This window comes from Anastrepha ludens, chromosome 6, assembly GCF_028408465.1.
Source record: "Anastrepha ludens isolate Willacy chromosome 6, idAnaLude1.1, whole genome shotgun sequence".
Lineage (NCBI taxonomy): Eukaryota > Metazoa > Arthropoda > Insecta > Diptera > Tephritidae > Anastrepha > Anastrepha ludens.
Window position 1 is genome coordinate 110,165,165 of NC_071502.1, and position 16,340 is coordinate 110,181,504.

The 16,340-nt window shown below is 36.5% G+C and overlaps 2 protein-coding genes across 3 annotated transcripts in view; one reads left to right on the forward strand and one right to left on the reverse strand.

Moving 5' to 3' along the window:
• Nucleotides 1-47: 47 nt before the first annotated feature.
• On the forward strand, nt 48-15,102 carry LOC128867952 (SAM50-like protein CG7639). 2 transcript variants are annotated; one of them, XM_054109591.1, is made up of 8 exons: nt 48-245; nt 12,101-12,219; nt 12,308-12,429; nt 12,497-12,817; nt 12,912-13,023; nt 13,088-13,519; nt 13,680-13,806; nt 14,716-15,102. In XM_054109591.1, exons 2-8 carry the CDS (start codon nt 12,160-12,162, stop codon nt 14,865-14,867), a joined length of 1,326 nt encoding a protein of 441 aa, XP_053965566.1. In that variant the 5' UTR covers nt 48-245; nt 12,101-12,159; the 3' UTR covers nt 14,868-15,102. The 2 variants fall into 2 exon arrangements, with proteins under 2 accessions (XP_053965566.1, XP_053965567.1); XM_054109592.1 differs by lacking the exon at nt 48-245 and adding an exon at nt 362-497.
• The window catches only part of LOC128867951 (SH3 domain-binding protein 5 homolog), a 72,839-nt gene continuing 61,269 nt past the window's right edge, over nt 4,771-16,340 (reverse strand). Inside the window, exons 2-5 of the mRNA XM_054109590.1 lie at nt 10,617-10,679; nt 9,901-10,078; nt 9,517-9,719; nt 4,771-9,418 (exon numbers count right to left, since the gene is read on the reverse strand). Of these exons, the coding sequence (XP_053965565.1) occupies nt 8,273-9,418; nt 9,517-9,719; nt 9,901-10,078; nt 10,617-10,679 (1,590 nt within the window). The 3' untranslated portion in view covers nt 4,771-8,272. The remainder of the gene's footprint in view (nt 9,419-9,516; nt 9,720-9,900; nt 10,079-10,616; nt 10,680-16,340) is intronic.

Consider the following 16,340-nt stretch of genomic DNA (forward strand, 5'->3'; position numbering starts at 1 on the left):
GAATTTCGGTGCCACACTCGTCAGCTGTCTTCACCTGACAGCTGTTACGGCTGATAGTTTACCGAATTGTATTTCTCGCGTGTGTTTTGCATTTATTTGCTGGTGCGTGTGATTTCCACAATTTTTGCTACAAATTGGGCAAAACAAGTGCATAATTTGAACAAATTTGTTTACGGTAAATAAACAAAAGTGCATAAGTAAAGTGTTGTGTGTGTGGCAACTGATTGGCGTATGTGAATTTTAAGGTAAATTCAGTATTGTAAAAATTAAGGTTATATAAGTTGTGTGTTAATTTTGGTACATCGCGAGATATTTTCAGTGACGAACATTGCTTCTCTCAGTAAAACAGTTAATTTTTATTTATAATAAGCGTAAATAAAGTAATTGAATAGATACGTTCAAGTACGTTTTGTGAAGACAATAAAATGCTTCAAGAAGCAAAGCACATAAAGTGCAACCACCTGATGCCGTACTCCAGCGCCAACCAATTGGAAAGGGTGATATAAAAAAACAAATTTGTTTGATCTACAAAAATATTTTCGTTATTATTTTATATGTGTAAATACATTCACATTTCAAATCTAAATATTTGAAGTGCAAAAGCCAAAATGCATATTTTTCTCAATCAATTATTACAGAGAACAAAAAAATCTATGATGTCATAACACTGCAAACTTGAAAGATTTCCATTGTTGAGCCCATGTAACAAAAATAGCATTTCGAAATGGAGAACAAATGATTGTTCTTTATTGAGAAAAGTAAAAAAGGTTTTTCTTTTGCCACTTAACTCTCAAATAACAGACTATGCAGGCATGAAGAATAATTAAAAACGGAATCTTCTTGTTTTACATTTAAATATATGTATAAGGTTTCTCATGTTCACTTGTGATGCTTTGCGATAAGATGCATTCGCATTAGCATTTCCTGTTCCTGATGGCATTGTTATCATAAATTTCTACCTAAAAGTTTCTTTTTCTTGTTATAATTCCATAAAATGCTGTTACATTATATATATATTTTCCCGTGGTTCCTAGGTGGAACAAAGGGCCTCAATAAATAAGTTAAAGTTAAATCTATTAGAAGCTAGGAATTTTATTTACCGCCAGGAGCGGCCTGCTTGTTGCACTTCTGTTTCTACTAGTCGCCTCCACGTGTTAGATGGTCTGCCAGGTCTGCGGCTGCCTTGGGGGTTCCAATCCAGGGCTGCTCTAGTGATATCACCATATGGCTTTCGAAGTGTGTGACCGATCCATTTCCATTTGCGGCGTCGAATTTCGAGATAGGCTGGTATCTGTTTCGTTATAGTCCACAGATCGGAGTTTGATATGACGTTAGGCCAAAAAATGTGCGTGATCTTGCGAAGGCTGCGGTTGATGAATACTTGCATTGCTTGTATGTCGCGTGTTGACGCGTTCCACGTTTCGCATGCATACAAGAGGACAGATTTCACATTGGACTCGAAGATTCTCAGTTTCGTGCGCTTCGTTATATGCGTTGCTCTCCAAACTTTATCAAGCATGCCAAACACTACGCGAGCTTTCGATATCCGGTTACGTATGTCTGCCGCTGAACCGCCGTTTTTATTTATTACACTGCCTAGGTAGCAGAATTCATCTACAGCTTCGATGTTAGTGCCGCGTATCTGAAAGATATGTGAATCGGTGGTGTTGATGCGCATTATCTTTGTCTTCGCAATGTTTATTTTCAGTCCAGCCCTCGCTGCGAATTCGCTCACCGCCTCTATTTTTGCTTGCATATGTGAGTGTTTGTGTGATAGCAGGCAAATATCGTCAGCGTAGTCTAAGTCCTCAAGGTTGCCGCTCAGGCCCCAGGATATGCCTCTGTTCGCCGCTGAGGCTTGTCGCATCACTAAGTCCAGTACCAGATTAAATAAGAGCGGAGATAGCACGCATCCCTGTCTTACTCCTGTTCGAACTCGAATAGCGTTGCTCAGGATGCCCTCATGTCTCACACGGCAGCTTGCTTCACTGTACAGTTCTTTGACAAGTGAAATGATTTTTTCAGGTACTCCTTTGCAGTAAAGTGCTCCCCAGATTGCCTCGTGGTTAAGAGTATCAAAAGCTTTTTCAAAGTCGATGAAGCAGAGATAAAGTGGCGAACGCCACTCGACCGATTGCTCGACAATCACTCTCAGGGTGTTGATTTGATCGACGCAAGAACAGCGTGGTCGGAATCCCGCTTGTTCATTCCGTAGGCCACTTTGCAGTGCGTCGGAAAGCCTTTTATTAATTATATGCGCTATTACTTTATTGACCATGCTTAATAGTGTTATGCCTCTCCAATTCTTGCAATCGGATAAGTTGCCCTTTTTCGGTATGAGCGTGATGACACCCTCCTTAATGTCATTCGGGATCTTCCCGGACATCCAAATGTTTTGCAGTAGAGGGAGTAGCCTTCGAGCGCTCACCTGAGGGTCAGCCTTAAGTAGTTCAGGATTGATGTTGTCTGGTCCTGGCGCTCTATTGGCCTTTAGGGCTTTAATTGAGTTCATAAAAGTTACATTAAAGCCAATTTAAAACCTCAAATTAAATTACTAATCCCTACCTTAACTTAATTACCACTCGCGTTTAAGTGCTTGCATATTCTTTAGATAAACAAAACTATATATGGATGTGCGCTGAGCGTGAACTTTACAATACTCTGAATTCACCAAGATCTACACTGTAATTTTCAATCAAACCTTTCCACCACCAACAACTACAACAACAACCAGTAGTCCCCACGACAGCCACTTCCCAGGCACATCAGCAGACACTTCCTCAACTACGTGGACGAGATCCAGGACAAAACAGACAGACCACTCCAGGATCAGACAGTGTACAGACAGGCCATTAACGACATTCATCGGTAGACCCTTACCACCTTCTTAAGCTCCCGATCTCCGAATGCCGTTATCGGAGTCCAACCACCACCTATTGCAGACGAAGAGCTCCAGCTTCCCCGAGTCCCGCGTAACCTTGGCACAATTGGCACGTTCTGGATACTCTAGCAGGTTAAACTCCTACCTATCCAGAACCGACCCCGACATACTAAACATATGTCCAGCATGTGAAGGCACCCCGCACGACACTAACCACCTTTTCACATGCCCCATCAAACCCACTCATCTAACACCTCTTCCCTCTGGACCCAACCCGTCGAAACATCCAGTTTCCTGGGCCTACCGTTTGATGAGCTAGACGAAGACGACCGATGATGGGCTACCTATGCTGTTAAAACAACAACAACAACATCCAGTTCTATGGTACCGGGTTCACTTCAATAGCACTCCCCATATATGTATATCGATGGGGAAATGGTAAAATCTTTAAAAAATGTTATTTGTAAGGTGCGTCTCATAATCATAATTTGGTATACAATTTTTGAACTACCATAGGCTCGCTTTTACTTTCCGGAGTAGCTTTTATTTGGCGTAATTTTAACAGTTATACGGGTAGACTTAAGACTCCCATCAATTGTTTCTAGTGCGAAAGCTCACTCTATTTTGTATAACCGTTATGTTGTTTCCAAGAAGCTGCACTTTTGCTAGTCCTTTCGGCGTTTCATAATGACAAGACACTAGTCGAAAATAAGTTTCTAAAGAGATAGAAGGTGCTGATTGTTGTTTTGGATGACTTTAATTATAATTTTATTCAATTTAACCTAAAATGCCGAGGGGTACAATCTTATCACAAGAGAAGCGTGGAAAAATTTTGGCCTACAAGAATTCAGGCTTGTCAATAAAATTAATTGCAAAAAAAAAAAAACAGGCAGAAGTCGTTGTGTTGTCCGGATATAAACCTAATAGAAAACATTTGGGATACATTAGTCAGAAGAGTTTACGCCAACAATCGCCGATTTGACAACACCAACGAGTTTAAAGAGGGAAGAAAGGACGAATGGGCTTCTCTAGATGTAAATTTACTTAAAAAGTTAGCAGAATTGATGAAAAAAAAGGTTATTTTGTGTGGCTAAGGCAAATAGTGTAATACTATTACTAAAATATTCTAGACGACAGAAAAAAAAGCATCCTTTTGTCAAATGACCACTTTAAGTAAACAGTGTCTTATCATTTTGAAACGCCTGGAAACACGTTTTTGCTAAAAAATTTCTTTATGTAGTAAAAAAAAGTTCTAAATTCTGTAATGAAATAGATAACTCTTGTTACTTTAGCCGATCTGTAAAATGTTTATTTCCCTCTGGAATCTATAAATTAAAGTACTTTGATAAATTAGGGGTGTCTTATGATTATGAAACGCACCTTATATATGCACGGGTGAATTTTGTTTGATGCTAAGCACCAGGACAGTCGTTCTTACCTTACCAAAACAACCCAGATTTTTAAACCTGCAAAGGACTGTCACCACAGCAGCATTTCCCAAACCTTTATGCGAAATGCTGCTTGTTCATTCATCATTCTAATCTGATTTATCCGAGTCCCTGCTATCAGATTGCTAGGTTAGCAAGAATTTGCAACGGAGTTCAGAGATTACATGCAATCAACTGCCCACTTCAAATAATAAAAAGTGTCACATGTACTTTATTATATTCCTATGGTTTATTCGATTTTTATTTTCTATTTGTAGGCTTAAATTCAAACATTTCAAGTGCTCTCTCTCATTCGCATTATACATTTTATACTTAATTTCTAATATTACATACATATTTAATACATGCTTTAAAATGCTGAAACACTTGTGAATGTATGTGTGTGTGTGTTCATTATTTCTTAAGCAAGCATTGTAGTGTAGCATAGAAATACAGGTATTATTTTCTTTTTTTGAAATCTAAATCGTTTTTTTTACTATTTTATTTACAAATTATTAAAATCCATTCATAGCTATTATTATAATGTTTAGTGGTTCAGACAAAAAGCTTGCCATTATCCATTTACATTTTTATTTTAATACAAATTATCACACGATTTGTTGTTAGTTTATATCATTAATTTTTATGGTGTATAAGTAAACTCAAAAGAAAAAAAATTTGATTCTTAAGAACGAGCTTATAATTTTTTTTATTTTATTGTTTTATTATACTGATATTCCTGGTAATTTTTTTCGAAATATTAAAGTGATTCTTCAGGATAAATTATTATTATCTTAGTGCTCGTTTGCATTAAATTCTGCTTCATATGTTTGAAGATTGCAGAAGAAAATCTACACAAATTTGAACTGAATTTACCAAATAGCAATAAAAATTACAGAAAGAAAGCTTAGGTGATTTTTATTTATATTTATTTTTTCAATATGTCGGGTGTTTTTTAAGTGCTTGAGAACTTAAAATGATAATACAAAATAGAAATAATGTTGAAATGATTTTTTTTTTTTTATTATTAATGTGGTAGATAATTTCATGGCATTTATTTGTTGAATATTATATCCGTCATATGTTCATGTACAGGGTCCGTTCGATCAGTCCAATTTTTGACTACTTTTTCCAATACAGATGACCGTATGGCGTCAATGGTGGCTTGAATATTGCAATAAATCGATTGTTAAGCGCGCTGTATGGCAAACTGCGCCATTTTGTTGGGACCAAATGTCGTCGATATTTAGCTGATTAATTTTTGAGGAAAAAATAGTCAACGTGGCTCCCTAACGCTCGCCATTCACCGTAATGGTAGCTTCTTCCTCATTTCTAAAGAAATAAGAACGTATTTTGTCACCTCTGCCTTATGAACTTCGCACAATTTTTATTACCATATTATTATTTTTTTTTTTTTCAAAGAAAATTTCCATAATTTGTAAGCGCTCTTCTGGTGACTTGCCAAACCTTACTGAACAGAAATTTCGCCACAGTTTGCCATTCTCAGCTGTCATATCATAGTTGATATCGATATCGATGTTGGTTCTCATGCAGCTAAAAAAAACACCCGATACATTATTTTATTAACAACAATAATAGTGTAACTCATATAACCTTCACATATATATACATATAAGTGTGCATGTATTAATTTTTTCACAAATGAAGGTTCCTTCAAATTTGTGCGCCCTCCGTAGGGATTATCTTTTGTAAAAAAACAACAACACTGGCAATACTGCGCTTGGAGGTCATCCATGTCTACCGACGGGGACCGTTTATAGAAAAAAACTTATGAATCTATACAAATATGATTTTTTTTATTAAAAACCGTAGACACGTAAATCCGAGTGAAAAGCAAAATACTGACTCGCTTGATATGATTCATTAGTTTAACACACAATTTATTTAAATGTGTTTTTTCTCTTCTCAATACATACAAAGGTGCATTGAAACAGTTTACATGTATATTTTTTCCAAACATTTAGTTGTTTAATTTTTTTTTTTTTAATTTTTTTTTCAAAATTTTCTTCATTTAATATTCCTAGATAATGACATTATTTAAAGCAAATGTATTATTTTTTTTATTTCACAAATAGTTTATACCTAACATTAGTGATGTAGAGTTTAAATAGTTTCGCTTTTATTCAAGACATTGAGCCTTTCACTTACGCAGTGCCATTCTAACCTTAAATCCCATTTACACTGGCGACTCTTACTCTCAAATCATCTCTCTCAAACTATAGGCGGGTCTAAGCTACCGAAACGTCACGCTACTCCAGGAATATTCGTTAAAAACTGTGTGCAAAGCGTTATGCCAGAAGAGTGATAGTTCCTAGTTCGCTACTCCACTCCTTACACTCCCCTTATCCCTGCAACAGCACTTGGCCAGATATAATGCGCGTAGAGCCAGAAGCGAAAACTGCATTTTTTTTGTGGTGATAGTTGGTTGAACCCTCGGGGTAATCTAAGTGTAGGTCTAGCACGCGTGCTGTTTTGAGACTCATTTGAACTCAAGTTAGGTCACTTGGTCTAAGGACTTGATCGTTTGAGGATATTTCCCAATGTAGCGCTCATTCTGAATAAGCGGACATTTATCTGTTATAACATCCAACACAGAGTTCTGTCCGCTTTTCGGAAAGCAAAAGAAAAAGTTCCCAATGAAATTGACGATGTTATTCCTTAACCCATTGAGCGTGGCGTCGATATTTCTGATCTTTTCCCTCGTCCGGTAGAAAGCGGTCGTTCTCTAAGCATGCGATAATGCAATATTATCAGCGATCAATTAACTGTTCCTCTTTCAAAAAGTAACCGGAGAAAAAATATCAGTCACGGAATTTCGAAGACAATTGGCAAATGGACTGACACAGCGAGTAGATGATCAAATTCCACTTCGGGAAGAAAAAATTGTTCATAAATTACAGAAAAATTACAGGAAGCAGACGTCCATAAAGTCGTTCTAGCTGTTATGATGAAAATTCAAGATTATTTGGGTTTAAAAAAGCCACGAATTTAACAAAAAAAGTTGTTGGATTTTGTTACATGTGCAAATTCCAGCCACACTTTTGCTTAGAATGCTTCAATAAAGTTCATTAAAAGTATATTGGACTACATTCATTCAGATTACATTTATCTTTTAACTTTAATGCTGTGGATCCCACGACGATACCCAGGGACCAAAGCCGGTCACCGGGAAAGAACAGCGCCGGTCCCCAGTGGTCACGTTCAACGTTTTAAGCTTGCTACTACTCTTCCAACTGTTCATTAGCATTTAATTAACCATCTTGCTGCTGCTGCAGTTATTGGAGTAGATAAAAAATATCCCATAAATTCTTGTCGATGTAACAGTCGGGGCATCTCAATCAAGTACCATAGAGCCAAATGGCATGCCATTTTTCTAGTAAACCTATTCAGTTACATTATGTGCAATGGAACTATTGGCTGAATTTTTTTTAACGTACATTTTATTTTCAATTATTTATTATAATTTCTTTTAAGCATATTTTTTAAATTTATTTCACTTATATTTCTTCATTTATAATTGGAAATTTGCACTTTTAGTTTATTTTAAATGATTTGTGTACCTACATAAACAATTAGAAATACAATTAATTATATCTTTATTTACTTTTACAATATCTCAAATAAATATTACATTTGATTTTGCCCTGATTTTCACTTTTACATGGTAAACAATTTTAACTGCGAATGTATCCATTGCAACTTTTTTTTAATTCTTATTTTTTTGCACAAAAATAAATATTTCACAAATATAGGTATACGCTTATAAGTATGTGTATGTAGTAGTAACGTACTCCAAGCAATGCTTTTCTCTGCGTTCAAGTAAATCATATACACACATACAGCAGACGCTGTCCCGCTATTACTACGTTCCCCGCTTATGGCTAATTAGTGCTCGCTTAAAATTACCCGCTTCAGCTGGCCACTGCAACTGGTGCACGCACGTTTAGTCCAGCGAACGTCGCCGCAGTTGGCGGCCTTTGTTGTAGCCGGTGGCCCGATCGAGGATTTCGTTGGATAGGCGCGCCAGCAGCGGCAACTCGCGCATCGAAACGTTTACCGTTGGCAATGGTCCCAATTTTTGTTGCAACTTTTTCACCGGCTGCACAGCATGTTCGGGTGTGGCTGGGTAACTGACCACGCCGACATCGCTTTGCTGCTGCAGTGGCGGTTTGGCGTGTGTGATTTGCACAAGCGGTCCTCGCTTGCCCGTCACCACAACCACATCAACATCATCTTCGTCGGCTTCCTCAACCACTACCGCCGGTTTGGCATGTACGACATCATGCATTTGTGCTGGTGCCTCGGCGCCCAATGAATCGGGGCGTACACCAGCGCCAGCTACTTGTCGTTGTTGTTGTTGTTGGTGGTGCTGCTGCTGTTGGAGATGTTTAATCTTAAGCTGCTTCTGCTGTTTTAGCGCACATTCATTCATCAACATCAATTGATCCAACTTATTGACAGTGGCGGTCAACTCATGCTCCCACGTATCATTGCGCTGTTGCTGACCATCGCCACCCTCAATGGGACGCACTGCGAGTATTTTCACTTTCTGGCGTAGCTCTTCGAGATCACGTTCGTCCACAACGCCATTCAACTCGACACTATCCGCATAATCGGCCTCACACTCCTCCGTTTCGGATTCATCGCCAACGCTGTGACTAATGGAGGCAGGTTGCGTGCTAATGCTTGCTAGATCGCTGGAGCGATGCGAGTTGCCACTCAGCGAAATCTGACTGCCTGCAATTGAGGGATAATCGCATTTCTCCAGTTCTAGCTGGAAGTCGGGCAGCGACGGCAGCGTGGTCGTTGTAGGCGAATTCAATTCAGCACCCACACCAGGTTCACGCGGCCCTGGCGGTGGTGCGCCCATTTGTGGAAAATCGCCACGTTGACGATGTATATCGTCGCTAATGCGTTCCAGGTTGCGTAGCGCTGTAGAGTAGGTGGTCTTTGCCGATTGTACCTGTTGCTGCAGTTCTTGTATGCGATTCTTTTGAGTTTGCAGCTGATCTTGGCATATTTGCTTCTCCTCGAAGTACGGACGCGATTTAGTAATGCTGCGACGAAAGCGCTCCTCCAGTTGTTGAACCTGAATAATGAGGAAAGTATTAAATCAGTAAGCGTGCATAATTTGGAAGCCATCACAAACAAGCTTCATTCAGCTTGCAATTCATAGTGATTTCTTACCTTCTGCTCAGCTGCATTGAAGATCTTGGTACGCCGTTGATGTTCCGCATGGCAATCAGCTTTTTGCTTTTCCGCATCCATTACCTTCTGTGTGGCGTGATTCAACATTTCCTGCCAGGCATTGTCGAATTGCCACTCATGTGAATTGGACATAAAGCGTTGCTCCGCTAAGGCTACAGTTTCCTTCGCAGCGGTGTGAATTTCTGTGGGGTTTAAGCGAGTAAATATTTAAAATTTTGCTGACATATCTATAAACTTTTTAAGCAACATTTTTTATTTGCTTATTTCATTTTATTTATTTACTTAATTTTTTATAGCTTAGCACTTCATATACAGGCAATAAACTTTCAACATTTAAATTGAACTGTTTCTTTTTGCACTCACCATTGGCGCGTTGAAATTTCACCGCTGCTTTCTGGCACTCAATTTGTGCCTCTCGCGCTTTCTCCAACGCTTCATAGTAGGGGCGAGCCTTCTCAATGCAGCTGCCCAATTTTTTTGATGATAATTTCAGACGGCGTGTCGACTCATTTAACAGTATGCGGAATGTGGAATTTGCTTCCTAAAAATAAAAGGAGGCGCAAAAAATAAAAATAAAAAAAGTAGAAGAAAAATGTTGAAATCGAAAGTGTCAATTGAAGAATTATGTTGAATTCCTGAATACACAGTTCAAAAGGTAAATACGGAAAGCATTTTGTAGAGTTCAAAGCGGTTCAGCGATCAAAATGAAATTAAAATGTAGAGGTCAGCGCGTTACTTCAAGCATCACTATTAGGAAGATCTCACGGGGAGGTATAAGAAATATTTCTCAGCGCTGAATTTTAGTAGCAAAGAACCAATCCGACCGGTCTTAAATTAATAAATTTTTTTGGCGAAATTTCGCTATTTATCGAAGCTTGGTTAGTTTGGTGTGGTTTGATAAATTGCTTGAGCTTAAGTCTTTAGCAAACTGACTTATACAGAACGATTTATGCTGGGCACCCCCACAATCTTAAACCAAAAAAATTTAATTTTAAACTAGAATTGCTTGTCTTGCCAAAAGTAAACTATTCACCCCGTTTAACGGTGTTTTCAGAGTTCCTCTTTCTCATTATATTTACCTCTAATTCAATTTCGAGTTTGTTAATGTCATCTGTTGCACTATTGAGATTCTCCAGCTCGATCTGCAATTGAAAAAAAAACGAAAATTAAGTAAATTGAATACCATAAAAGTTTTTGTTGTTTATTTGAGTGTGTTTGTGATATGCGTAAATATATCTGTACGTGTGTATGGACAAAAGTTAACCTTCAAAACTCAATTACAGACTTTGAGGCAAGTGCTTAAAATAATTTAAATTTTTTGACTTGCCACGCAAAAGAAAAACTTATTTGCTGCTCTACTTAGTATGCAGAGCGTTTTTCTGAAGTTAACTAAATATAGAAAACTATATATTCAAACGTTTGTGTCTGCATTGTGTCCATTATAGGAGCAAGTAAAGAAGAAAAAATCAATAAGAAAATAAACAAAAATAAATTTGTATATTAAGAAAGAAAAAAATTAAATAAATAAAAAATATTGAATAATAAAAATAAATTAAGTAATAAAAAAAAAAAATTAAAAAAATAAGAAATAAAAATTTCAATAAATAAAAAAATATAAAAAAATTGAACTAAATGAAAAAATATTAAAGAAATATGAAAATACATTAAAGAAATAAATAAAAAATATTACATAAATAAAAAAATTTAATAAATTAAAAACAAATTAAATAAACGTGAAACAGTTTTAAACAAATTAAAAATCTTAAAAAAATATTAAACAATGCAAGCATTAAATAAATAAAAAACAGTATTCAATAAGAAAAAAATATTAAATAAATAGGAAAATTATTAAACAAATACAAAAATATATCATACGAAAAAATATTAAACAATTAAGAAAAACATACCAAATAAATACGAAAAAATATGAAATAAATAAAAAAAATATTAAATAAAAAATAAAATAAATAGGAAAAATCTATACTATAAAGGTGAATGTCTGTAAGTTGTCCGCGCATCACTACGAAACGACAACACCAAATGACGTAAAAATTGTTATACATTCATATTTTCACCCAATGAAGGTTATAGGCATGTTTTTATGTTGGAACTCCCTTCCCATAGTCCCCAGGCCGCACCACCACTCTCATTCGTCACTAATAATCGAATATTTACTTAAATTTAATCTAAAAAATCTTAGTTTTTCCAATTCCCACTATTTATAGCACACTCTAGACTTCATAATCCGCATAAGCTGTTAACTATGACCCAAATGCAAAGTTAAAAAAAAAAAAAAAATATATAAGAAACAATAAAAATAATAAATATATAAGAAAATTAAATTAAAAATATTAAATAAAAACAAATTTAATAAATATAAAATATATTAAATATATCAAACAAAAATATTTAAAAAAAATTATATACAAAATAAGAAAAAAATTTTATTAAAAACAAATATTTTTCATATATATGCTTTTTAAATTTAATTGAATTAAACTTTATTTTATTTTAATCCATTAAAATTGAATTTGAATAACCTGCCTTTTTTCTGCCCCTACAGAAACACATTGCATTTAAAACGTAAATACATTCATAGTTCAACAACAAATTAGCTGCAAAATGCCGAAAACCACACGAACTGTGAGGGAGCAGGCAAAAGTGGATTTGTCCAAAATACCGGTGAGTTCATATATTCACACCCGAATGCAATGCTCATTGCCCTCAAAAATACTCATTCATATGCTTTATACAAATTTCCATTTTCCAGGCACAAGTCGAGCGCGTTAATGTCAGCGGCTTGCTGCGCACACACAATGACTACGTTATGAAGGCAGCCGAAGGACTCTTTAAGGCGCGAAATTTCGAAGATGTCATGATTGAATCAATGAAGTAATTATATATCAATCGCTTCAATGTTTTCCATAACTTCATGAAAATGTCTCGTTATCTCTTACAGCGCCAAGTCCTACCTTCACGAATTGGGCATTTTCAAAGATGTACAAGTGCGTATCGATATAAGCAAAGATGCGAATGCCTCACCCAATGGCTATGAGGTTACACTGAAAGGTCAGGAATTGTCACGTCTTGTCGGTTCTGTTGGTACTGAGGTGGGCCAAAATGAGGGTTCACTACGCACCGAATTGAGTATACCAAATTTATTTGGACGCGGCGAAAGCATTTCACTACAAGGTTCCTATGCGACAACGCGCACCAATGAATTGCAGCTAAAATTCTGGAAATCATTCTTTCATACGCGTTTCGTAGAAAATCGACCTGAGTGAGTCACGCTTAAGTTTATTGATACATATATGTATGCAGATAATTGCTTGAATAATATTTTTGTCATATACATATCTTGTTGGTGTGCGCAGAATCTCCTTCTCACTCTTCCGCCACGTCGATCGCATGGACGTTAGCTTATTCCAAAATTCTAATTTGGGTTTCATTGCCGATTTCTCGTGGAATTCACTCCTCCCACTTGAGGTAAATCATACATGGAATTTTGTTTTTTTATTTAATAATAATTTTTGTGTCTTGCTCTCCACAGCTCACGCACTCCGTACAGTATGAGGCGTCTATACGTGAACTCTCGTTGCTAGCGAAACAAGTACCCTTTCCCATACGCGAACATTGTGGCCCGAAATTGGCATCACTGGTGCGCTATTCGGTAATCTACGATCAACGCGATAATCCTGTTTTCCCCACACAAGGCATTATGTTGAAATCGGTCAACGAGTATTGTGGTTTGGGTGGCAATTTAGCTTATATGAGTACAACAACACATGGTGAGATAAGTGTACCGTTATTTGCGGGTCTTGTAGCGCAAGTTTGTGGGCGTTTGGGGTTAGTGAAGGAAACGAAAAATACGACGCTACTGCCAATTAGCAGTCTATTCTACTGTGGTGGACCGCTGACGTTGAGAGGATTTAGATTTGGTGGCGCTGGTCCGGTAGTGGAGACGACATCGATTGGTGCGCAGGTAAGGAAGCGTAGAATTTGGACGTGGAAGCAAATTTAGCCAGACATTATTTCTTTTTGTTGATTTGTTTTTTTTTTTTTTTTGTTTTTTTACGAAACTATTTTGTTTTGTCATTACCTCTTTTGCTAGTTATTGATCGTTTTTATTTTTATTTTTTCAGACCAACTGGTCCATGGGCCTCCACTTATGGGGACCGTTGCCTTTCAATCACGTATTCAAAGGATTGGCAAACAATTTCCGCACACATTTATTCTACAATTTTGGTGGATTCAACACGTTTACGACAGGTAAAAAAAAATCAAGCATTCATAGCAGATGATTTATGTGGCTTGTGAGCAGGATAAGACGTAACTTTTGAAAGACCCTTTACTATTTAGATTTGTTATGTTTTAAATTCGGAATTCATATATTTGCTAGTGCTGTCGCACATCTGCGTTGATCGCGTTGATTTTTGGCAATTATTCTTTTTAATAACGGTGCTATGCGTTTTCTTCCATATAAAAAAATTGCGAGCTTTCGTTATATGAGAAAATGCAACACGATTTCTTTCGAGCCAAGCCAAACTTCTCTTTGTTATACCAAAACTTACTGTGCTATAAAACTGCATAACCGAAATGTGTATAAAAAATTTAATTGAAAGGTGCCAAATTTTCATGAAAATTTGTTGAATTTTTTTTTTGTTTTTTCTAAATTTGCACAAAATTTGGATCTTGGATTTATATGACTTTTGTAATAGAATGAGCTATATTTTCATAAAAAATTTATCCAAATTAAATAAATTGTCAAATCGTGCCAATAAGTCCCTGTGCTATAGTTGTGAAACGCGCTGTATATATTCTTTCGAAATCTTTCGACCCCACACAAACTTTAAGATTCCAGACTTCTGTTCCCACGACTGTCGATTCTAGGTAACCGGAACGATCCGGATTTATATTCGGCCAAGGACTTAAGCAGTATTTCCCGTATATGTATGGGGAATGTTTTTGCTACAACAACAACAACAACATTCCAAACTTTAATTAAAGTTCATGAAGAGATTAAATTCGAAACATCTTTATCATTTAATAACAATTTCTAAATGAAAAGTTTTCAGGAGCGCCATAAGAAAAACATCTAAATTATTGTGCAACCTTTTTTTTCCTATACATATTTAATTTTTATAATTTTTTATCAATTACTTTTTTTTTCTTTTTCAGAAAACATGCGCAGCGCTTACGGCGTTGGTCTGGCATTTAAACTAGCGGAACGTGCACGCATCGAATTGAATTACTGCATACCCATACGAAAATATGCGACCGACAAACCAGTGAATGGTTTTCAATTTGGCATCGGCTACGAGTTTGTATAAATTTACTGGCATTTAATGCTTGAAAAACTGGAGGCGATGACGCAGCAGACGGAAGGGAGGTAGCAACGTAAACACTACCACTAACACTCACACAGCTCTTTCTCATTCATTTACTGTCGTTTACCCGTTTATTTTTTGTTGTTGGCTAATCGAAGACATTAATTGTTTAATGTTTGTTATTTTATTGTAGTAATTTAAGTTAAATATTAAATAAGCCAGACAAGTCACAATTGCATTATGCCCACGAATATGTAATATATTTATTTGTATGTTTGCATGAAAATGAACAAAACTCAATCAAGCAAAAGTGAAAGAAGCACGAAAAACAGGCAAAAGGTAGAAAGCAAGTGCAAATACTTAAAACTATGAAACAAATAAAACTAAATTATTCGAAAAAAATTAAGTGATGTGTAAATAAAATTGGAAAATTTATCAAATCGTTTATATATTGGTTGAATAACTAAAAACAAAAATCATGAGTGGTATATGGTGTGAATGGTGAACGCAGCGAGTGAGCAAAGTGAGCATCGCAACAGCAGAGTGAAAATGAGAATTACAAAAAATGACGTTACAAATTTCTCTACCAAGTGATAGAGGGAAATCTGAAAGACATTTGTTTGCTAGAACAAAAATAATATTATTACGGCAGGCGCATACATTTTGATAGGTATTTCGGCAGAGCAACTCATGGCTTTGAGGTAGCAGGAACTACTGTTTCTTTGAACTTTTTTTTTTTGTTTTTGTTTTTTGAATCCAACTTTTTCATGACAGAAATGCACTCGAATGTTTTGTCTCTGCCTATCGAGAGAGATGACTGCCTTATAACTTTTTTCATATAGGAATTAAACGCAGGACCCGCCGCCGATGTGTCACAAATAGTCTAAACTGGATAGCCGGAAACAGTTTGCTTAGAAAATTACTGTTGTTACTGTTGTAACAGCAGAAAACAGTCCTCGTAAATATTTAGTGAATGCTGGTGGTGTGACAGTCCTTAGCCGGTTATAAATCCGGGTCGCTCCGGTAATGCAGAACCGACTGCCGTGGAAAAGAGAAAATAACTGTACGAAATTGGTGCTAAACCGTTTTAGGCCATTATTAAGTTCTTAAATCTCAAGAGGTTGCGTCAAAAGTTGACAGAAGGGATTCGGCTGTAAGTTGCGACAAAAGCAAGGAACTTTGCCTCTGTCTGCTAGTTGTATGTCATTTCCTCATGTTAGTTACTTTTTGCAAGAATCATTTTCATGTCATCTTACAGCACGCGAGAAGATTATTATTAACAGTAACCTTTTAAAGAATTACCGTGAAAGCATCCGATTCACCAAAAAAAGCCAACACGAACGCGATGTCTCGACAGTCGACAGCCCGCGATATCTGGATTATTTTGTGGCCACAGACAGTCACACCAGCACTATTCCGCAAAAGTCTATGAGGGAAGCTTATGCTATTACAAGAACAACTATAATCTTTCATTAA

Bases quoted from the DNA above. Each gene is read 5' to 3' on its own strand.
- LOC128867952 (XM_054109591.1), top strand. From the start codon at position 12,160: ATGCCGAAAACCACACGAACTGTGAGGGAGCAGGCAAAAGTGGATTTG. The intron at 12,430-12,496 runs GTAATTATATAT...TATCTCTTACAG, and splicing joins GTCATGATTGAATCAATGAA to CGCCAAGTCCTACCTTCACG. The intron at 12,818-12,911 runs GTGAGTCACGCT...TGGTGTGCGCAG, and splicing joins TTCGTAGAAAATCGACCTGA to AATCTCCTTCTCACTCTTCC.